At 46.1% G+C, this 23,934-nt stretch overlaps 1 protein-coding gene and 1 long non-coding RNA gene across 4 annotated transcripts in view; one reads left to right on the top strand and one right to left on the bottom strand.

Annotated features, from left to right (window-relative positions):
• C15H3orf20 (chromosome 15 C3orf20 homolog) overlaps nucleotides 1–12,139 on the top strand; it is a 90,108-nt gene extending 77,969 nt beyond the window's left edge. For both annotated transcript variants that reach the window (XM_070574644.1, XM_070574645.1), the window contains 2 exons: nucleotides 11,126–11,260; nucleotides 11,907–12,139. In XM_070574644.1, coding sequence (XP_070430745.1) covers nucleotides 11,126–11,260; nucleotides 11,907–12,000 — 229 coding nt within the window. In that variant the 3' untranslated portion in view covers nucleotides 12,001–12,139. The remainder of the gene's footprint in view (nucleotides 1–11,125; nucleotides 11,261–11,906) is intronic.
• The window catches only part of LOC103551372 (uncharacterized), a 73,664-nt gene that overhangs the window by 10,297 nt on the left and 39,433 nt on the right, over nucleotides 1–23,934 (bottom strand). Inside the window, exons 2-3 of one of the 2 annotated variants that reach the window (XR_011526838.1) lie at nucleotides 5,752–5,922; nucleotides 4,728–4,975 (exon numbers count right to left, since the gene is read on the bottom strand). This is a non-coding gene — a long non-coding RNA (uncharacterized lncRNA). The remainder of the gene's footprint in view (nucleotides 1–4,727; nucleotides 4,976–5,751; nucleotides 5,923–23,934) is intronic. The other variant, XR_544993.2, reaches the window with a different exon arrangement.

Consider the following 23,934-nt stretch of genomic DNA (forward strand, 5'->3'; position numbering starts at 1 on the left):
CTTCATCAGTGATATTGACCTATAAATTTCTTTTTTGTGTGTGTTGTCCTTGTCTCGTTTTGGTATCAGGGTAATGTTGGCTTCATAGAATGAGTTAGGAAGCTTGCCCTCCTCTTCAGTCTTTTGGAAGAGTTTGAGAAGGATAGGTATTGAGTCTTCTTTGAATGTTTGGTAGAATTCACCAGGGAAGCCATCTGGTCCTGGACTTTTATTTTTGAGAAGTTTTGATTACTGCTTTGGTCTCTTTACTGGTGATCAATCTATTCAAACTATTTCTTCCTTTTTTTCTTTTCAGGAAGGTTAGCCCTGAGCTAACATCTGCCACCAGTCCTCCTCTTTTTGCTGAGGAAGACTGACCCTGGGCTAACATCTGTGTCCATTTTCCTCTACTTTATATGTGGGGCACCTGCCACAGCATGGCTTACTGAGCAGTGCGTAGGTCCACACCCGGGATCCAAACCGGCAAACCCCGGGCTGCCAAAGCAGAACATGCAAACTTAACTGCTGTGCCACCAGGCTGGCCCTGTCTATTTCTTCTTGATTCAGTTTTGGAAGGCTGTATAATTCTAAGAATTTATCCATTTCTTCTAGGTTATCCAATTTGTTGACGTATAGCTTTTTGTAGTGTTATCTTATAATCCTTTGTATTTCTGAGGTGTCCACTGTAATTTCTCCTCTTTCATTTCTGATTTTATTTGAGCCTTCCTCCTTTTTTCTTGGTGAGTCTAGCTAAAGACTTGTCAATTTTGTTTCTCTTTTCAAAGAGCTAGCTCTTAGTTTCATTGATTTTTTCTGGTTTTTTTTAGTCTCTATTTCATCTATTTCTGCTCTGATTTTTATTATTTCCTTCCTTCTACTGATTTTGGGCTTTGTTTGTTCTTCTTTTTCCAATTCATTTAGGTTCACTGTTAGATTGTTTATCTGAGATTTTTCTTGTTGAGGTAGGCCTGTATTGCTGTAAACTTCCCTCGTAGAACTGCTTTTACTGTATCCCATAAATTTTGGCATGTTGTATTTTCATTTTCATTTGTCTCCAGGTACTTTTTGATTTCTCCTTTGATTTCTTCATTGACCCAATCATTGTTCAGTAGCATTTTGTTGAAACTCCACCTATTTGCAGCTTTTCTGATTTTCTTCCTTTAGTTGATTTCTAGTTTTATAGCATTGTGGTCAGAAAAGATGCTTGGTATTATTTCAGTCTTCTTAAATTTATTGAGACTTGTTTTGTGGCCTAATATGTGATCTATCCTGGATAATGTTCCATGTGCATTTGGAAAGAATGAATGTACAGTATATATCTACTAAGTCTAACTTGTCTAATAAGTCATTTAAGACCAGTGTTTCCTTATTGCTCTTCTGTTTGGATGGCCTATCCATTGATGTAAGTGGAGTGTTAAAGTCCCCTACTTTTATTGTGTTACTATTTCTCCCTTTTTGTGTGTTAATAATTGCTTTGTATATTTAGGTGCTCCTATGTTGGGTGCATAGATATTTACAAGTGTTATATCCTCTTGTTGGATTATTCCTTTTATCATTATGTAGTGCCCTTCTTTGTCTCTTGTTACAGTTTTTGTTTTAAAGCCTCTTGTGTCTTACATAAGTATTGCAACCCCGTGTTCTTTTCATTGTCATTTGCATGGAGTATCTTTTTCCATCATTTCACTTCCAATTGTGTCTTTAGGTCTGAAGTGTGTCTCTTGTATGCAGCATACATATGAATCTTGTTTTTTTATTCAATCAGCCACCCTCTGCCTTTTGATTGCAGCATTTAGTCCATTGAGATTTAAAGTAGCTATTGATAATTATGTACTTATTGCCATTTTGTTACTTTTTCTGGGTGTTTTAGTAGTTTTTCTCTGTTCCTTTCTTCTTCTCTTGCTCTCTTCCCTTGTGGTTTTATGGCTTTCTTTAGTGTTATGTTTGGGTTCCTTTCTCTTAATTTTTTGTGTATTTATTATGGGCTTCTGGTTTGTGATTACCATGAGGTTCATATACAATAACCTCCATATATATAGCAATCTGTATTAAGTCGATGGGCTCTTTAGTTTGACCTCTTGCTAAAAGCTCTACTCTTTTATTCCCCTCCTCCCACATTTTATGTTTTTGATATCATATCTAACCTCTTTTTTTGTGTGTGTGTATCCATTACCCTCTTATCTTGGAAACAAATAATTTTAGTGCTTTTGTCTTTTTTTTTTTAAAGATTTTATTTTTCCTTTTTTCTCCCCAAAGCTCCCCAGTACATAGTTGTGTATTTTTAGTTGTGGGTCCTAGTTGTGGCATGTGGGATGCCGCCTCCACATGGCTTGATGAGTGGCGCCATGTCTGTGCCCAGGATTTGAACCAGCGAAACCCTGGGCCGCCAAAGTGGAGCATGCGAACTTAACCACTGGGCCATGGGGCCGGTCCCAGTACTTTTGTCTTCTTACCGTCATATTAGCTTCACAGATGGTTGATCTACTACCTTTACCGTATATTTACCTTTACCAGTGATTTTGGGGTCTTTTTGGATGATTTTCTTATTCTTATATGTAATCTCTTTTCCACTTAAATAAATCCCTTTACCATTTCTTGTAAAGCTTGTTTCTTGGTGATAAACTCCTTTAGTTGTTGCCTGTCTGGGAAACTCTTTATCTCTCCTTCCATTCTGAATGATAACCTTGCCAGGTAGAGTATTCTTGGCTGTAGGTTTTTTTCCTTTCAACACTTTAAATATATTGTGCCACTCCCTTCTAGCCTGTAATGTTTCTGCTGAGAAGTCAGCTGATAGCCTTATGGGGTTTCCTTTGTATGTAACTTGTTGCCTTTCTCTTGTAGCTTTTAGGATTTTCTCTTTATCTTAATTCTTGATGTTTTAATTACAATGTGTCTTGGTGTGGGCCTCTTTGGGTTTACCTTGTTTAGTGCTCTCTGTGCTTCCTGTACCTGGATGTCTGTTTCCTTCCTTATGTTAGGAAAGTTTTCAGCTATCATTTCTTGAAATAGATTCTCTGCCCCTTTGTCTCTCTCTTCTCCTTCTGGGATACGTATAATACAGATATTATTGCATTTGACATTGTCCCAGAGGTCCCTTAGACTGTCCTTGTTCTTTTTAATTCTTTTTTCTGTTCAGCTTGGGTGATTTCTCCAGTCTTTCATCCAGCTGGCTGGTCTGTTCTTCTGTGTCATCTACTCTGCTGTTGAGTCCCTGTAGTGAATTTTTCATATCCAGTACTGTGTTCTTCATTGCTGCTGGTTCTTTTTGATATTTTCCAACTCTTTGTTGAGGTTCTCTCTGAGTTCATCCCTTCTTCTCCCAAGATCACTGAGCATCCTTATGACTTTTTGTTTGAACTCTTTGTCAGGTAGATTGTTTACTTCTGTTTCATTTAGTTCTTTTTCTGGGCTTTTGTCCTGTTCCCTTACTTGGAACACATTCCTTTGTGTCCTCATTTTACTTCTTTCTCTGTGCTTATATCTCTGTTTTAGGTAGATCAGCTATGTCTCCTGATCTTGGAGAGGTGGTCTTACGTAAGAGATGCCTTATGAGGCCCAGCAGTGTGCTTCCCTCTCGTCACCAGTTCCAAATGTTCTAGGAGTGTCCCCCTGTGGGCTACATGTGTCCTTCTGTTGTGGCAGAGTTGCTCTTACTGCAGGTGTCCATGGAGGCTAGGCTGTCCACCTGGCCAGCTGGTTGAATGCTCAGCTGTGTGTGGCTGCTAGGGACACTTCAGTCACTTTATCAGGCATGGGGAGCCCCAGCACAGTTGGCTGCAGAGTCCAATAGCCCATTCCTGTTGTAGTTTTTCTGTTAAATGAGTAGGCTCCCAGCATGGCTGGCACTTACACTTGCTGTAGGCCTCTGGCCTGCAAGGCTGTTGTTGGCTCTCTCAGGGTTGCAGCTGAGTGGGGCTACCCCTAGGCATGGGAGCACCCAATTGTTTCAGGCTTTGGAGGGTTGAGCTGATCCCTTATGTGGCTGTTTGAGAAGCACAAGTCTGCTGTAGCTGACAAGCCCCACCACCTGCAGGGCCACATACTCCATCAACACAGTCCTGCCCCATGCACATGCCCTGACCCACTGAAGTGGACCCAGTCACCCCACTTCAGAGGCCCCACATACTCCACTGCTGCAGGCCCACCCCTCATGCATGTCCTGCCCTGCAGAGGTGGACTCACTCACCTGGCTGCAGAGGTTCCAGGCACCCCACTTATGCAGGCCCACAAGTTGCCCAAAGGCTTGCTGTTGGGTAGGGCTGGTCTGGTAGGTGGGCTGCCTGCCCTGACTGAGCTGGATTAAATAGGTCCTCTAGTGGGAGGGGCAGACCCTGTGTAACAGGCCAGGGGAAGATCTCCAATGTCATCTGCCAGCACCTATGTCAGCATACCTGTACCACATCACAGTAATGGCTGCCACCAATGTCTCAGTCCCTGGAGAGGTCTCACCTCTCATCAAGATGCACTCAGAGCCTATCAGGTGAGTCTCTTTTCACCAAAGGACTGTGCACCTTTCTTCATGGTGATTTTAGGTTGCTTTCTGAAACAGGTGAATTTGTGTGTGTGTCCTTTAAGAACAGGCTTTTTTTCCCCTTATGTCTGATAGCTTTCCTGGGGGTATTCCCCACTGTAGTTAACAGCCAGCAAAGCGAGGTATTTTGACACCTATCTCAGTTGGGAGTCTAAAAGCTGCTTATTGTGGTAATGCTCCCCTGCTCAGATCCCCCACTCCTCCAGGGAAGGTTTCATACCTTAGGGTTGCTCCTGGCTGGTCAAAGGTGGCTTTTTTCTCTCCAGAAAGGAACTTCTGCTTTTTCCACCTCAGTCAACACTGTCTCATTGTTGGGGTTCCCTGTATCCAGTTTTCAGTCCTCTCTTAGGGGTAATCATTCCAAGAGTAGGTTGCATCTATGGGAGAAGGTGAGTTCAGAGTCCACCTACGCCGCCATCTTGACACCATCCTGCAGAGAAGACTTTGAATCTGCTGGGTTTTGTACAGCTGTAGTGGGAGGATTAGAGGTAGGGAGTTGAGAGGAGAAGAGACAGGTCAGCAGAGTAAACGCTGGGAGGTGGGCAGAGCTGGGAGCCAGATCCAGAAAGGCTGCCCTGGTCACTGGCCTGGGGACTCTTTGACCTTCTCTTTCCTAAGAGGAACCAGCCACAGAGACAGTCCTCAGTCTGGGCTTGGGGTCTGTGAAGCCACCATGGAGAAGCAAGAGCTGTGGGTGGGAAGAGGCCCCAGGTCTATCCTTAGCCAGCAGCGGAGCTCAGCTCCCCAGGGAGGCAGCGCTCCTCCTGAGCCCCAGCGAGGTTGGGGTGGGCTCCTGCCTAGTGAGTAGACTGGTTGTGACAAACAGAGCAAAAGGGTAGGGCCAGGCCAAGGACAACTAGGGGAGACTATGAGACCAATACGAGGGCCCCAGACTCACACAGGCCCGAGGAGCTGGGGCTGCCTGGGGACAGCCCTGCCCTGAGGAGCAGGCAGTGGGATGGGAAGGGCTGCAGGTCTCTCTGCATGTATTAAGCCATACCAGCCCAGAGGGCGGGGTGTCCTGTGTCACATACCCTAGACGTCCCACCTCCCCTCTGTTTGCATCCTCCACTCATCTCAGGGCCCAGAACATAGGAGGCCGCTTGGGAAATGTTTGCTGAATGATGACCTAGGGCTGACTTTATCCCAGGGAGGCAGAGGTCAGGTCAGAATGAGGAAGGGCTGGTTGACAGAGTGTCCACTGATAACTGGCTGCCGTGGTTACGCGACTGCCCCTCACATACCTCTAATGATGGGAGACCCCTCACTCCAGAAGCAGCCTCCTCTTTCAGCCTGAAAGTCATGCCGCTCCATCAATTTTGGAGCAGCTGCCACATGTCCAGCTTCACACTCAGCATTGGTGGTTTGGAGGTGAACAGGACCTCGACCTGCTTCACCTTCACTGATCCAAAGACCTAGAAATTGATGTGAAAGAGTGAAGGGCACTAATCATTAGAGAAATGCAAGTCAAAACCACAGTGAGATAGCACCTCATCCCCGTTAGGATGGCTGCTATCAAAAAAAACCCCAAAACAATAAGTAGCAGCCGTTAGAGTGGTTATGGAGACGTTGGAATGCTTGTGCAGTGCTGGTGGGAACGTAAAATGGTGCAGCCACTGTGGAAACAGTGTGGCGCTTCCTCAAAAACTTAAACATGGAATTATCGTATGATCCAGGAATTCCACTTCTGGGTACATACCCAAAAGAATTGAAATCAGGGTCTCAAAGGAATATTTGTACACCCATGTTCATAGCAGCATTATTCACAGTAGCCAAGAAGTGGAAGCAACCCAAGCGTCCATTGAGGGGTGAAGGGATAAAGAAAAAGGAAGGAAATTCTAACACATACTACAACATGGATGAACCTTGAGGACAGTAAGCTAGTGAAATTAGCTAGTCACAAAAAGACAAATACGACACGATTCCACTTATATGAGGTCCCTGGATAGTCACATTCCTAGAGACAGAAAGTAGAACGGGGGGGGTGCCTGGGGCCGGAAGAAGATGAGGGCTTGGTGTTTAATGGATACAGAGTTTCAGTTTGGGAAGATGAAAAAGTTCTGGAGATGGATGGTGGTGATGATTGCACAGCAATGTGAATGTATTTAATGCCGCTGAACTGGACACTTAAATATGGTTAAGATGATAAATTTTACATTATGTGCTTTTAACCACAGGTTTTTAAACAGCTAGGAGGGGATGCTCTGCGGGCGCTTGCAGCTGAGGGGGAGGGAAGGGCTGTCTCCTTGGCTAGTGAGCTGCTGGGCAAGGGCTGGTTGCTCTCCAAAGCTCAACCTCCTTGCTCTGGTGGCACCAGGTCCCAGGCTCACTCTGGCCACCAGAACATGTCCCCCTGCTCTACCAGCCTGTCCACGTCTGTCCCTCACAGTCTGTCCACAGTGGCCCTCCCCACAGAAGGCTTCCTGAGTGCTCCGCGGAGCAGCTCCTTCCTCGTGCGTGAGGCCCAGCCAGCCAGGCTGCACGGGGTGGGTGAGGAGAGGGAGCCTATGGGGTGGGGTGGCCTCCAGAAGGGGGAGCTTCCATGGTCCTCATCTTTGACCCCTGGGACTGGGCTGAGGGGGCTGCACCAAGGTGAGGCCCAGTGAAGGCTCCTGGCTGGGTAAACCGGGAGCCAGGACTGGCCTAGAGACCAGAGCTGTGGGAGGCTTGGACCCCCACTGCCCCCTACCCACCCTGCACCTCCTTCCCTGCCTTCCTTCACTCAGCAGACAGTGGCCCTCCCACCCCTGGGGGCAGCCCTGTGCTTGGCACTGATCCATGCTGGCTCGGCCCCCCTTGCCGTCTTGGGTTCTCTCTGACATTCTGCGGCTCTGGGCTGGGGTCAAGCAGTGGCACATATGCACAGAGGTGCACAGGGCTCGTCCTCACCCAGCCAAGCCTCTGGGCCCGCAGATGGAGGGCACGGAGGGAGCCCTGACCAAGGAGGGGCTCCGCAGGCCGGAGCAGTGCAGAAAGCTCCTGGGCAGAGTGGGCTACAGCCAGCCGGAAGGACAACCAGAGCACACATGGGGCTGCGTCTTGAGGAGGTGGCCCCTCGTGAGTCTGGGCTGCATCCGCCTGAACGTTAGGCTGCTGCTCTTCTCTGCCGCCCTCGTTGGCTCGGGGAGTCCTCACTGTGGCCAAGAGAGGTCACGGCGATTCGCAGGCCCTGCGACCTGTGCCTGTGAGCAGAGGCAAGCTGTGCTGCAGTGGGGGCACCAACAGGGCAGGGTGTGACGCAGGGGAGGAGTGACAGAGAAAGGCTGGCCAGGCAGAGAGAGCAGCGAGACCCTCCTGGCCACGTCAAGAAGCTCGGTGTGCTGCTGGGGGCACCTAGCGATGCCCGTCCCCGTCCCCCGACTCTCTCATCCGTATCCTGCTGTCAGCAGCTTTCACCAGGGTCCTTCCCCTGTGTCCCACGTGGCTTGACATTATTTCTCGGTTTAGCTGTGCTTTGAGTTCCTAAAAAATGCCGGGCCCTGGGGGCAGGGGCAGGTTGGTGGGGGCCAAGGGGAGCCCTCAGCATCACCACAGCTCTCCCTCCCTGCTCACTGCAGTTCTCCAAGCACAGGAAGTCTCAAGAGACCCACCCCTGTCCATCTGGGGCTCAAAGGGGACAGGGAGAGGCAGCCTGGTCCTCACCTCGGGGCCACAGAGCACAGACTCACCCTGCTGTCAGTGCCCCGCCACCTGGACCTGCCTTCAGGTGCTGCCCCTGGGGCCCTGCCTGGGGCCGGCACAGGGTGGCGGGGAGAAGACAGTGAGGCTGTGGGCTCCAGGCCCAGCGGCTGGTCAATGTGGGGTCCAGGAGGTGGGCCTCCTACAAAGAAGCTGACCTAGGCTCTGAACGCCTCGTGCAGGGAGCCAGCGAGGGCAGAGATGTGCCCTGGAGGGGCAGGGTGCCACAGCCGTGACTTTAGATGTGTCATTCACCCTCTTTGGACCTCGGTTTTCTCCCTGTGGGATGGGCACAGCATTCTCTCAAGACCATGCTCAGAGGAGTGAGTTGAGAGAATCAAAAGCTGTAAGAGCTGACGCACTGGGAGCTGACTTTGTAGTGACCGGTGCTGTGTATGCTGTTGTGTGCCCTGAATGAGCTGAGTGGGGAGAAGTTACCTTCGGGAAGTGGGCCAACAGCTCTGAAACAGGGGCTGGCCTTGACGCTAGGGAGAGGTGGTCTGATAAGGGCCAGCCCTTGCTGATGTTTTCCTTATCACTGAGGGGAGTACCAAGGTTTTTGAATTGACTGGAGGGGCTGGCCTCAAGCAAACCTCCAGGTGGCCTTTTCTACTTATCCCTGACCAAGGATGGTCTTGGCATTCATCTCTAGATCAGTACTGTTGGCAGGAACAGGAGTGCGCCTGTCATCCCAGCAGGATGGCCATGTGGCCCCACTGGCCTGGTCACTCACGTTCCCCTGATGTCATTTGGTTCATTCATTCATTCACTCACTCATACCTCCCAAGAGCCATGCCAGGTTGCTAAGATCAAGTCCTCTGCTCAGGTGACTGGAGGCAGACTCAGAGCTGCAAACCGTGCACCGTGATAAACAATGGAGGAAACCACTCCTTCGAGAGTTCAGGGAGGGCTTCCTAGAGGTGGTGACATGGGAGCCTAGCCTTGAGGGATGAGTAGAAGGCCCAGCAGAAGAGGAGGGGTAAGGCACTCCTGGCAGGGCTAGTGTGGGCAAGGGTGTGGAGCTCTGTGTGGACCAGGGAGCAGGAGAGCTGTGGATTTAGGGGGGCTGCCAAGGGGGGCTGTTAGAAAAACGTACCGGTAGTTTCGGGCCAGATTCTCATGGGCCTTGAGCTGGGCATCACTCTAGGGAGTGGGGGCTCACCCTGCAGAAGTTGGAGAGCTACAGACTGGTGTTAAGTGGGAGAGACAAGGCCAGATCAGGGAGGACAAGCCCTCAGGCAGCAGCGTGGACGCTGTGCGGGTGAGGCTGGACACGGGGAGGCCACGGAGGAGGCCAGCACCCTGGAGGGGCCGCTTCAGGGTGGGAGGGACCGCGGGGCTGGCTATGAGCCCAGCTTGGGGGTAGGTGCTCAGCAAATACTTGTGGAACAAATGAATGAATGATGGAGAGGTTTAGGGGTTCATTCTTCCTTCTGGGCTTTTCCCCTGCACTTCCCAAGCACTCTATGTACTCAGAGAGCCCGGGGACCTCCTCCCGTCACCCAGGCAGCGGCCCAGCAGGAGCCCATCAGCCCGGCCCTGCCCCTGCAGCCCTACCCTGCCCTCTGGGACTAGCAGGCATGGAGGCCAGCACCCCTGGTCTCAGCCCACATTCCTCCACAGACCACCAGGGACCCGACTTCTCAAGGGCCCGCACGTAGGCCTTTGCCCCATCTCCAGTGCCATGTTGCAAGGGGCCACTTGGACTTCATGTGTGTGCTCCCTGGGGGTGGGGTGGGGTGGGGCGGTAGAGTGAGGCATGGAGGGGGGCATTAGTTTGCTAAATGTAAACACTGGGAATGTACCCAGATCTGTGACCCCCGTTTTGGTATTTCTCCACTTTTAATTTTTCTAGGGCCCTCCAATGATGGAAGAGGCCCCCCCCCCTCCCCCCGCAACACTTGTCTCTTAAATGCCCTTTCCTTAAGCAAGTCACATAGCAGGGGCTTGATAAATTCCAAGAGACAATCAATGAAAGGGCCAGTCCTGTCCCTTCGGCAAGCCCGCTCTCCTCTCTGTCCTTGTCGGTAAAATGGGGACGAAGGCCCCTGAGCTGCCTGCCTCCCGGGGCTGCTGTGATGCTCAACGCCATCAATAGCCTGGAAGGCGTGTGAGAACAGTGCCCGGCTGCAGGGCCTTGGGGTTGGTGCAAAGGTGGGGAGTGACCACATGTGTTCGTTAGGTCCCAGGACGGCTGTCACAACGTTCCACACACTGAGTGGCCTGAAGAGAAATTCATTGTCTCTTGGTTTGGGAGGCCAGAAGTCTGAGATCAAGGTGTGGGCAGGTCATGCTCCCCCTGAGCGTGCTAGGGAAGGACCTGTCCCTTGGCTATGGCAGACTGTCCCTGTCCTCACATGCTGTCGCTCTGCGCGCATGTCTCTGTCCACATCTCCCCATTTGTGTCAGGCCATCTGGTGCGTCGGAGTGGAGGCCCACCCCACTCTGGTATGACCACATCTTAACTCATTACATCTGCAATGACCCTATTTCCGAGTAAGGATGCCTTCTGGGGTGCTGGGGTTAGGACTCCATGTGAATTTGGGGGGACACAGTCAACCCATAACCCCATACACGATGACTTATTTCCTTGGCTTCCTGTCCTCTCTCCTTTGCTTGCTTTGTGGAGCCTCCCGCCCCACTACAGGCCTTTCTGGCGGTCAGTGCTGGGTGGACAGGTGTCGCTGACACACAATCAGGGCAATTCCAGCCTTAAACAGAAGCCAGGGAAGCCAACCGCCAGTGAGTCTCTGGGTCCCCAGGGGATCACGTTCTCCCTTGACCCCCTCGAGGGGAGAAGCACCTGGGCCCCTTTCTTTCTAGGAGCTGGAACATTGAAGGGGCCGTGCCAGGCGGGGGCTGCTTGCCTGGGCCGCCCGGCTCTGGGCCCTCCGGCTGTTCCTCGCTGAGCACTGCCCTCCCTGCCCTGCCTCCCTACAGCAGCCCAGCCTCCATCTGGAGCCCGGAAGACCCTGACTCGGTCAAGAGAGTAAGGTCAGAAGACATCCAAGGAAGCTTCTCCTCGTTGGCCATAAGTGACAAGGTGGAGGAGTCGTCTTCTGAAGCTGAGCAGAAGTAGGTGGCCACCCTGCCAGGGCTGAGGGGCCCTCCTATGGGCGGCAGAATGGGTGTGGCTCCCAGCAGGGCCCCTGGCTCCACCACAGGCCGTAGAGGCCTCTCGGGGTTAAGTGGCCTTGGGCATGCCACTTCCCAACCCCATCCCCGGGCATGGGCCATCTCCAGCAGTCCCTGAGGTCTGGCCTGTTTATCAGCACAGTGTCCAGTGGGGCATGAAGGCTGCTCCCTGGAACTGCTGGCAGTGGTCTGGGGGCTGGAGATTGAGGCCTTTGAGGACTTTGGAGCGAAACCCCACAACCCAGATGCATCAGTCTGAGAAGGGTGAAGACTGCCCCCTGGCTCCCTGCGAGAAACTTCCTAGACCTATCGAAAGTCCACAGGCTTGGCCAAGGCCACTGGGAAGCAAATCCTGTGTTCTGCAAGAGCAAGAAAATCACACATTTCTCATCAAGATAGAAATGCAAACTGTGAGCACCTAGAAAGGCCACAGGTGCTGCTGGGACCCCCAGGCCAAAGCAACACCCAGAGGTCTCAAATGTGCAAGGTAGAGGGCCACGCCCACCTCCCCAGGCCAGGCCGGGGCTCCAGACCAGCCTTCTCCACCCATTTCCCAGCATTTGCTTCTCTCTCTTTTGATTTTTAGAATTCAGCAGACTGAAGTGGATCTGCATCCTCCCAGCAAAACCAGGAGAGGCAGCAAGATAACCAACGGGAAGAAACCGACCTCCAAGAAGTGATGCCGCCCCCACGGCCACCCAGAGCGCTAGGCCTGGACACGGCTCCTCCCACACCCACCCAGGGCCACCCCGGTCCTGCCTCCACAGCTCCCACCCCCGTTCTCCAAGCCCCTGCGTAATAAACAAGCGTGCTCCAGCATCTGGGTGAGGCCATCGGGTAGGCTGGCTCTTACAAGGCCAGAGGCCCCCCAACAGCCCTGTTCTAGGCCAGCCTGGAAACTTGCTCTGACCTGGAGCTTCCTCTGTGACCAGTTAAGTCAGCCCGAGAATCATCCACTCCCAAGGAAATGAAAGTCTCCCACGGGGCAAGCCAAATGATCTCTTAGCCCTGGGGAGGTTTCAGATGGACTAAACTGTGCCCTGCTACCCTTCACTGTGGGCGGGGGTTGAGGCGAGTGCAGGAAGGGCTCAGATTCCGGCCCAGGTGGAAAATAAGGAGAGAGACAAAAGAGGGGAGAGAGACAGAAAGGTGGAGCAGGTGGGAAAAGAGACAGAGGGAGGGAGAGAAAGATGATGAGAAGGGAGAGAGTGGGAGGAGAGGGGAGAGGGAGAAGAAGGAAGGGTGGGAGGGAAGGGGGTGCTGGGGGGAGGAGGCATGAGGGGAGGGGGAAAGGAAGGGGAGGGGAGGGTGGGGAGGGAGGACAGGGAAAGGGGTAGGGAGAATAAGAGACAGGTGGAATGAGAGGGAGAGGGGCATGGAGTAGGATGGAAAAGGCAGCAACAGGCTATACCCCGGGGCCCTTTGGTGGCGCCCGAAAAACCAGAACCCCTGTGGCCACGTGCTCCTTGTGCTCACATCCCCATTTAGCCCAGCCTCAGAGCCCTTTGGCGGATTAGACATCCCTTCCTGGAGCCCACAGGCCTCAAGCATCCGTCCCAGCATCTGCTGTGCTGAGTTCTCCCCGCCGGCCCCTGAGAGGGCCGGCTGGACGTCACACCAGCCCTGGGCCTGCTTGGCTGAGTGCCAGCTCCAGAGAGCCACTTCTCAGGAGCAGGGGGAGGACCGCCGAAGGTCAAAGGTTGGCCTTGTGCTCCAAGCCCGGGAGAGACTTCAGGCCCCAGTCTATGGGCCGCGTTCCGGGATGCATGTCACACTTAACCGCTGTGCTCCCTTTGTAAGATGTTTTCTTAATCTGAATTTTTTGAGGCTTAATTTTTATTATTTGTATCATTCAAAGGCTTTGTTTTTACATCCATACCGCAGGGTGATATTTTTGTTCACTTGATAATACAAAAGATTTCTATTACAAGTAATTTCATTTTTCAATTTATTTTTAATTAATTAATTATTTCAGTTGAGGTAACATTGGTTTATTACATCATATAAATTTCAGGTGTACATCATTATATTTCTGTTTCTGTGAAGATTACATCGTGTTCACCACCCAAAGACTAATTACCATCCATCACCACACACATGTGCCCCTTTACCCCTTTTGCCCTCCCCCTACTCCCTTCCCCTCTGGAAACCACCAATCTGTTCTCCATATCTATGTGTTTGTTTTTTGTTCTTGTTTTGTCTTCCACGTATGAGTGAAATCATATGGTATTTGACTTTCTCCATCTGACTTATTTGGCTTAGCATAATATCTTCAAGGTCCATCTATGCTGTCGCAAATGGCAAGATTTCATCTTTTTTTTATGGCTGAGTGGTAGTCCATTGTGTATATATACCACATCTTCTTTTTTTTTTTTTTTTTTTTTTTTTTTTTTTAAAGATTTTATTTTTTCCTTTTTCTCCCCAAAGCCCCCCAGTACATAGTTGTGTATTCTTCGTTGTGGGTCCTTCTAGTTGTGGCATGTGGGACGCTGCCTCAGCGTGGTCTGATGAGCAGTGCCATGTCCGCACCCAGGATTCGAACTGACGAAACACTGGGCCGCCTGCAGCGGAGCGCGCGAACTTAACCACTCGGCCACGGGGCCAGCCCCTATACCACATCTTCTTTATCCATTCGTTTTGTTTGGGGATTTTTTGGTTTTTATTTCTTTTCTTCTTCTCCCCAAAGCACCCCCTCCCCAGTACATAGTTGTATATTCTAGCTGTAGGTCCTTCTAGTTCTGCTATGTGGGACGCCGCCCCAGCACTGCTTGATGAGCGGTGCTAGATCCGCACCCAGGATCCAAATCGGCGAAATTCGGCTGCTGAAGTGGAGTGCGCAAACTTAACCACCGGGCCACGGGACCAGCCCCCATTCATCTGTTGATGGGCCCTTAGGTTGTTTCCAAGTCTTGGCTATTGTGAATAATGCTGCAGTAGACACAGGGGTGCGCATACCTTTTTGAATTAGTGTTTTCGTGTCCTTTGGATAAATATCCAGAAGTGGGATAGCTGGGTCACATGGTAGTTCTATTTTCAGTTTTTTGAAGAATCTCCGTACTGTTATCCATAGTGGCTGCACCAATTTACATTCCCACCAGCAGTGTATGAGGATTCCCTTTTCTCTCCATCCTTGCCAACACTTGTTATTTCTTGTCTTTTAGTAATAGCCGTTCTGATGGGTGTGAGGTGACATCTCATTGTGGTTTTGATTTGCATTTCCCTAATAATTAGTGATGTTGAACATGTTTTCATGTGCCTGTTGTCCATCTGTATGTCTTCTTTGGCAAAATGTCTGTTCGGTTCCTCTGCTCATTTTTTGATCAGGTTGTTTGGTTTTTTGTTGTTGAGTTGTATGCATTATTTATATATTTTGGATATTAACCACTTATTGGATATATGATTTGCAAATATCTTCTCCCAATTGTTAGGTTGTCTTTTCATTTTGTTGATGGTTTCCTTTACCTTGCAGAAGACTTTTAGTTTGACGTAGTCCCATTTGTTTATTTTTTCTATTGTTTCCCTTGCCTGAGGAGACATATTCAAAGAGATACTGCTAAGACCAGTGTCCAAGAATGTACTGCCTATGTTTTCTTGTAGAAGTTTCATGGTTTCAGGTCTTACATTCAAGTCTTTGGTCCATTTTGAGTTGATTTTTGTGCATGGTGTAAGATAATGGTCTACTTTCATTCCTTTGCATGTAGCCATCCAGTTTTCCCAGCACCATTTATCGAAGAGACTTTCCTTTCTCCATTGTATGTTCTTGGCTCCCTTGTCAAAAATTAGCTCTCCATAAATGTGTCGGTTTATTGCTGGGCTCCCAATTCTGTTCCACTGATCTGTATATCTGTTTTTCTGCCAGTAAGTTGCTCTCTTGATTACTACAGCTTTTTAGTATATTTTGAATTCAGGGAGTGTGGTACCTCCGACGTTGTTCTTTTTTCTCAGTACTGCTTTTGGCTATTCAGGGTCTTTTCTTGTACTATATATATTTTAGGATTCTTTGTTCTATTTCCATGAAGAATGTCTTTGGGATTCTGGTTGGGATTGCATTGAATCTGTAGATTGTTTTAGGTAGTGTGGACATTTAAACGATATTAATTCTTCCAGTCCATGAGTACAGAATATCTTTCCATTTCTTTGTGTCTACTTTGATTTCTTTCAACAGTGTTTTATAGTTTTCAGTATACAGGTCTTTCCCCTCCTTGGTTCAGTTTACTCCTGGGTATTTTATTCTTTTCGTTGTGGTTGTAATGGGATTGTATTCTTGATTTCTCTATCTGCTATTTCATTGCTAATGTTTAGAAATTCAGCTGAGTTTTCTATGTTGATTTTGTACCATGCAACTTTACTGTACTTGTTTATTCCTCCTAACAGTTTTTTTGGTGTATTCTTTAGGGTTTTCTATATATAAAATCATATCACTGGCAAATAGTGACAGTTCCACTTCTTCCTTTCCCACTTGGATCTCTTTTATATCTTTTTCTTGCCTAATTGCTCTGGCTAGGACTTCCAATACTATGCTGAATTAGAGTGGTGAAAGTGGGCATCTTTGGTTCCTGTTCTCAGAGGAATGGCTTTCAGTTTTCCTCCATTGTGTATGATATTAGCTATGGGTTTGTCATATATGCCCTTTATTGTGTTGAGGTACTTTCCTTCTACACCTTTTTTATTCAGAGTTTTTTTAAATATTATAAATGGATGCTGAATCTTGTGAAATGCTTTCTCTGCATCTATTGAGATGATCATGTGATTTTTATTCTTCATTTTGTCAATGTGGAATATGATATTGATTGATTTGTGGATGTTGAACCATCCTTGCACCCCTGGAATAAATCCTACTTGATCACAATGTATGATCTTTTAATGTATTGTTGTATTCGATTAGCTAATAGTTTGTTGAGGATTTTTACGTCTATGTTCATCGGCAATATTGGCCTGTAATTTTCTTTTTTCGTGTCATCCTTATCTGGTTTTGGTATTAGGGTAATGTTGGCCTCGTAAAATGAGTTAGGAAGTATCTCCTCCTCTTCAGGTTTTTGGAAGAGTTTGGGAAGGATAGGTATTAATTCTTCTTTGAATGTTTGGTAGAATTCACTGGGGAAGCCATCTGGTCCTGGACTTTTGGTTTTGGAGAGGTTTTTTGTTACTGTTTTCATCTCTTTACTAGTGATCAGTCTATTCAGATTTTCTGTTTCTTCTTGATTTAGTTTTTTTTTTTTTTTTTTAAAGATTTTATTTTTTCCTTTTTCTCCCCAAAGCCCCCCGGTACATAGTTGTGTATTCTTCGTTGTGGGGTCCTCTAGTTGTGGCATGTGGGACGCTGCCTCAGCGTGGTCTGACGAGCAGTGCCATGTCCGTGCCCAGGATTCGAACCGACGAAACACTGGGCCGCCTGCAGTGGAGCGCGCGAACTTAACCACTCGGCCACGGGGCCAGCCCCTTCTTGATTTAGTTTTGGAAGCTTGTATAATTCTAAGAATTTATCAATTTCTTCTATGCTATCCAATTTGTTGGCATATAGCTTTTCATAGCATCTCTTATAATTCTTTATATTTATGTGGTATCCATTGTAATTTCTCCCCTTTTGTTTCTGATTTTATTTATTTGAAGCTTCTTTTTTTTCTTAGTGAGTTTGTCAATTTTGTTTATCTTTTCAAATAACCAGCTCTTAGTTTCATTGAACTTTTCTATTGTCTGTTTAGTCTCTATTTCATTTATTTCTGCTCTGCTTTTTATTATTTCCTTCCTTCTAGTTATTTTGGGCTTCATTTGTTCTTCTTTATTAGTTCCTTTAGATGTAGTGTTAGGTTGTTTATTTGAGATTTTTCTCGTTTGTTGAGGTAGGCCTGTGTTGCTATAAACTTCTCTCTTGGTACCACTTTTGCTGTATCCCATAGATTTTGCTATGTTGTATTTTCATTTTTATTTGTCTTCTGGTATTTTTTTATTTCTTCATTGGCCCAGTAGTTGTTCAGTAGCATTTTGTTTAATCTCCACATATTTGTGACTTTTCCAGTTTTCTTCTTGTAGTTGATTTCTAGTTTCATACTGTTGTGGTTGGTAAAGATGCTTGACATTATTTCAGTCTCCTTAAATTTATTGAGGTTTGTTTTTTGACCTAATATGTGATTTATCTGTTCCATGTGCATTTGAAAAGAATGTGTATTCTGGAGTTTTGGATGGACTATTCTGTATGTATCTAGTAAGTCCATCTGGTCTAATGTCTCATTTAAGGCCAGTGTTTCCTTATAGATCTTCCATCTGGATGATCTATCCATTGATGTAAGTGCAGTGTTAAAGTCCCCTACTATTATTGCATTACTGTCACTTTCTCCTTTAATGTCTGTTAATATTTGCTTTATGTATTTAGTGCCTCCATGTTAGTCACATAGATATTTACAAGTGTCATATCCTTCCATTGGATCATTCCCTTTATCATTTGTAATGCTCTTCTCAAAGGCTTTTTTTGAATTATAAATTTGTCCCCCTAGAAGTAGATTTGAAATGACGTGCTATGTCCTCAAGCCTACATCCTTTGATACCTAAGATCCTGATATTTGTTAGGGGTCCTAGGCATCTAACCACTCTGCCCTCCTCCTCTCCTGAGCACAAGGACACACAAGGATTAGAAGGCAAGGGGAAGCAAATTCCACCTCTGACCTGGCACACAGGTACCTTCAGCCCCTCAGGCAGGACTCTGGTAAAGGTTGGAATGGAAACATCAGTCCACATTCTTTGTTTCCACCCTGAATCCAACCTTAAGGCCTATATGTTCAGCTGTGCACTTCAACAGATGCATGCACAGGGAGCACAGACCTATCTCTAAAGGGCAGGCCCTTGCCCAATGCAGGGTGCTCCCCACATTGAAATGGGCCAAAAATAAGCTGCCATGAGCAGGGATGTCACCCTCTGGTGGAACAGGGCCAACAAATGTCCAGTGCTACAAAGTCAAATTGTCCCCTGGGGAGGAGGGAGAAAAGAGGAAGCCCCCTTCTCCGTGGAAACATCATGAGAGGGGGATACAGCTTCAGCCCCCAACAGACCAGGAATGATGGGAAGGTGTGAAATTATCTGAGAAAGTCATAAACTCTTATCTGACTAGAGTACCTGATTTTTCCTTCAAGCTCCCTCCTGTCATCTTCTTTCTTGGATATAGGGAGGTCCAAGGCTTTCTAAAGCAAAAAGCTGTGACATGACTCACGTGGATGCTTCAGAGATGGCAAACACATGACATTCAGCCTGCTGCCACTCACCCCAGGCCCTTGCAGGTATCATTAAATAATCACAGCACTCTGAACCAGAGGATGCCTCAGAACCCATCTTTGGCACAAAGGTTCAGGCAGCCACGACCAATTAACTACTAATAAATGCCACTCATGAAGTAGCCCTCTCCTCTCCCTGGGCCTCAGCCTTTAGGAAGACTTCTAGAAGAAATGAGGGCAGAGTTGGAGCTAGAGCTTAGAGGGTGGGTTTTGTTAGGAAGCCTTTCTGTGTGTTATCTGTGCCAGCAGGGAAGTAAGGGGCAATCTGATTGCTCGCCGCCCACGCACACAGCCTGTCGGGGACACGTGATGGTCGGCAGCCTCAGGACCTCTGGGAAATGGGAGCAGGATTTCCCCTCATCACTGAGCACTCTTTCCCCAATTCTCGTTCAAGCTGACCCAGTAGAAGGCTCAGGAGAGGGGACGACTATCCAAGAATAGATTCAGAGTCAAAGAAAATTAAAATGAGAAGGAAACCCAGGGATCGGGGTATCTAATCTCTCACTTTATAAAGAGGGAGACGGAGGCCATGAGATAGGGAGGGACTGCCAGAGGCAATACTGTTGGCACACAGTAGCATTAGGCAAGGTCCTTGGTGCCACATCTACTCTCTTTCCTCCACTCCATCCTTCTGTGTGGAGATGGACCCAGGGCCAGGGGAAGGGGGAACCAGGAGGGCAGCAAGACAAAGATCAGACTTCCATTTCCAGCAATAGGATGGATTAAATGGCCTGAAAAAAAATCATCCTGTTACAAAACACATGGAAATATTGAATAACATAAATACTCCTTTAATTGCATATTGGAGCTCATGAAGTCATAAGGGAAATCTTCAGGGACTGAAAATAAGACTCGGAAAACCAAGTGGTAAGTGAGCTCTAAAATCACAGCTGTCCTGGGGCTGTTTTTATCCCAGTGACCCAGAACCTGGGCTTCACTGGTTGCAGGGAGACATGGACCAAGCCTTGGGCCTGAACAAGACACCACACATTAAATGAGACTCCAAAATAGGAATATGGGGCCCTTGATATACAAGGGTCCCAACAAAATCACAAGGGAATGTGAATGTCTCAGTCTCAGCCAGAGGAAGAATGTTTTGGTTAAGGAGTCTTCTGAGAATGTGTAACCCAAGTCTGTCTTCACAGAGATTTTGGGATTACCTGTGTATATTTATATATGCTGTCTATGAGGTGTGGGAAACCTGGTTATTAGCACCCCAGGATGCCTGGCAGAAGCAAACATGAACTCTCTCTGAAGATGTTCACTCTTAACCCAGCCCTCATAGGATCCCCACAGAGAGAAGCCGGTTGAACATGAGCTCACAATCCAAAACTTAAAAATATAAGCCAAAGTGAATGAAAACAGAAATATCAAACATTAAATTAGACATGTAAGACTTGGGTATTGGAATTGTCAGACACAATATAAAATAGTTGTGTTTTCAATGTTTAAATAAACGAAGGAACTGAAAACATAAGCAAGGAACAAGATATTATCAAACAAAAAAGAGGTGGACTGAATTTCACTTCTAGACGTGTTGGAGGAACTGGGACTGGAGTAATCCTCCTGACAGAAACAACCAGGACAAGAGAAACAAAGCAAATTCTATAATCCGCCCCCCCCCCCCCCAGCTTTCTTCTAGAAATACTTTCTGGATCATGGTTCAGGGAAGGAGAATTCAAGCAGAGTATGATAGTATTGCTGAACGAGGAGAGAGATCAGAGTTTTCAGAGACAATAGTGAGTGGAATTTGTGGGCAGGGTATAGAGAGGAGGGAGTTATGCAGAGAACTCTAGAAATCTGCATAGGAGTCTCTTTGAGTCTTTGGCTGAATGCTAAACGACATGTGTTTAGGGTGTGGCTTCCTGAGGTCAGGTAAAGAACTGGGGGAGCTATGAACTGACAACTCATAGACAGTTGTGACACCAACCAATCATAAGTAGAGACCTGGGCCTTTCGGTGGAGACCCCAGAAAAGCGAGGCCACAGGAGTAAAGATGAACTAGTCTTGCAGTAAAGGCTAATCTAGACCTTCTCTAGTAAAGTTGAAAAACAATCCTCAACAAAGCCATAGGGACAGAAAAAAGTAGATAAATGATTGCCTGGGGCTGGGGCTGGGGCAGGGGGTGGTGCGGCAGAGAGGATGACTACAAAGGACATGAGAGAGTTTAGGGGGCTGATGATGGAATTATTTTATATCTTGATTATGGCAGTGGTTACCTGGCTATATGCATTTGTCAAAACTCATAGAACTGTACACCTAAAAGAGTGAATTTTTTTTTTTTTTTTTTTTTTTTGGTGAGGAAGACTGGCCCTGAGCTAACATCTGTTGCCAATCTTCCTCTTTTTGCTTGAGGAAGATTGTCTCTGAGCTAACATCTGTGCCAGTCTTGCTCTATTTTATATGTGGGATGCCACCACAGCATGGCTTGATGAATGCTGTGTAGGTCTATGCCCGGGATCTGAACCCATGAACCCTAGGCTGCTGAAGCAGAGCATGTGAACTTAACCACTACACCACCGGGCTGACCCAAGAGTGAACTTTACTATATATAAATTATGCCTGAATTTTAAAATTATAAGAAAACAAGCCTTGAAAGGATCGAGCTGATCTTCAAGTAAATTGAACTGCCTGAAAAAACGCATGTCCTTTTGAAGGAAAACAATATAGTACAGACACAAAATAACATTCAACATAACATAACAACATAACATTCATAATGGCTGGCATACAGTTAAAAAAAAAAAATCTCTGGATATGTGAAGAAGCAAGAAAATGTGACCCAAGACCAGAAAAATAAAATCAGTCAATAGAAACAGACCTAGAAAAGATAGAAGTGATGAAAGTTGCACGAAAGTTCTTTATAACAGCTATCATACATATTTTAAGTGATTTAATGGAATACAATGAGAGAAATGGGAACAATAAAAACAACTGCATGAAAAATATGCTGGGTAACATATAGTGGGTAACAGTAACAGCAGATTAGACACGATAGAAGGAAAGATCAGTGAACTTGAAGACAGGGCAATGTAAAATATCCAAATAAAGTTCAGAAGGAGAAAAAGTCTGAAAAAATGAACAGAACCTTAGTAACCAGTGAGACAACAGTAAGTGGTCTAATATATGTATAATTGGGGTCCTAAAAGGAAAAGGGGAAACAATAGTTAGAAAAAATATTTGAAGTAAATTTGACCAAAAATTCTGCATATTTGATACAGAATTTCAATGAATCCCAAGCAGAATAAACACAAAGGAGACAGCACCAAGGTACATCATAATCAAATTGTTGAAAGCTGATGATAAAAAGAATCACAGAGATTCATTATATACTAAAAAGAAAAAATATGAATCCTGATTTCTCATCTAAAATATGCAAGTTTTGAGTGACAAAAAAGTCAACCTACAATTTTTATATCCAACAAAAATATCCTTCAAGAATGAAAGCAAATAATAATAATAGTACAGTAAACGTGAATGGGTTAAACTCACCAACCAAAAAATAGGGACTCACAAAAACTCGCAAATCAATGTCCATAGCAGCATTATCCAAAAAGTGGAAATGACCCAATGTGCGTCAACAGAGGAATGGATAAACAAAATGTGGTGTAGCCATACTGTGGAATATTATTTGGCCATTAAAAGGAATAAAATATTAATATATGCTACAATATGGATGAACCTTGAAAACATTATGCTTTGTGAAAGAAGCCAGACACAAAAAGCCACATGTTATATGATTCCACATGTGCTAAATGTCCACAATAGTCAAATATCTAGAGATAGAAAGCGGATTAATGGTCACCAGGGAATGGGGAAGGGAGGACATTTAGAGTGGAGACTGATTGCTTACAGCATATGGAGCTTCTTTTTTGGGGTGATGGAAATGTTCTGGAGTTAGAGGGGGGTATGGTTGCATAACACCATGACTATACTGACAGCCACTGAACTGTACACTTTAAAATGATTAAAATCGTGAATTTTATCTCAGTTTAAAAAAATCATAAACCATTGCTGAGAAAAAGACTAAAGTAGAGAGATATACCATTTCATGTATTAGAAGACTCGACGTTGTTAAATGTCAGCTGTTTTCAGAAGGATGCCTGGCTTTGATGCAATCCTGACCCAAATCCAGGAGGCTCTTTTAGCAGAAATTGACTGACTGATTATAAAATTTATGTGGAAATGCAAAAGCCTTAGAGTAGCCGAAATTTTTTTGGAAAAAAAGAACAAAATTGAAGAATTTACACTACCTTATTTCAAGATTTACTATAAAGTTACAGTAATTTAGATTTTGATATTGACAAAAGGGTAGATGTGTAGATAAATGGAACAGAGTAGACTCCAGGATCAGAATCATGTGCATATGGTCAACTGATGTTCAATGAAAGGACAAGGTAATTCAATGGAGAAAGATAGTCTTGTCAACAAATGGTGCTGGAACAACTGAATATCCACATGGGAAAAAAATTAGAATTGATCTTTATCTCACACTATTCACAATAATTAATTCAAAATGCATCATAGATCTTAAGAGCTAAAATTATAAAACTTCCAGAAGAAAACAGGAGAAAATACTTGTGACTTTAAGGCAGAAAAGATTTCCTACAACACTAAGAAAAAATAGTGAAAATAAAAATACAAGAAAAAATAATGGACTAGATTTCACCCAAGTTAAAAACTTCTGTTCTTTAGGAAAGAAAAAAAAACTTTAAGAAAAAAATCAGTGCACCACAAACTGGGAAAAGAATATAAATTTTTAGAATAGCTAAAGAACCCTTACAACTTAATAAGAAGAAAACAACCCTATGTTTTTAAATGGGCGAAATATTTGAACAGATATTTTACAAAAGAAGATATATAGAAGGCAAAAACACACATGACAAGATGCCTAATATCATAAGTCTTTAAAGAAAGGCAAATTAACACCACAAATGAGATAGTCTTAGATACCTATTAGGGCTAAAAAAATTTTAACTGAGGGCCTGGCCCCGTGGCCGAGTGGTTAAATTCGCGCGCTCCGCTGCAGGCGGCCCAAAGTTTCGTTGGTTCGAATCCTGGGCGCAGACATGGCACCACTCATCTAACCACGCTGAGGCGGCGTCCCACATGCCACAACTAGAAGGACCCACAATGAAGAATATACAGCTATGTACTGGGTGGCTTTGGGGAGAAAAGGGAAAAAACAAAAATCTTTGAAAACAAAATTTTAACTGAAAATACCAACTACCGGCAAGTACGAGGAGCAAGTAGACCTCTCTTACATTACCAGACGGAATGTGAAATGGTACAAGTACTTTGGAAGACCCTTTAGTGATTTCTTATAAAGATTTCTCATAATGTCACACATTA

The sequence above is a fragment of the Equus przewalskii genome, chromosome 15 (genome assembly GCF_037783145.1).
Source record: "Equus przewalskii isolate Varuska chromosome 15, EquPr2, whole genome shotgun sequence".
In the NCBI taxonomy this organism is placed as follows: domain Eukaryota; kingdom Metazoa; phylum Chordata; class Mammalia; order Perissodactyla; family Equidae; genus Equus; species Equus przewalskii.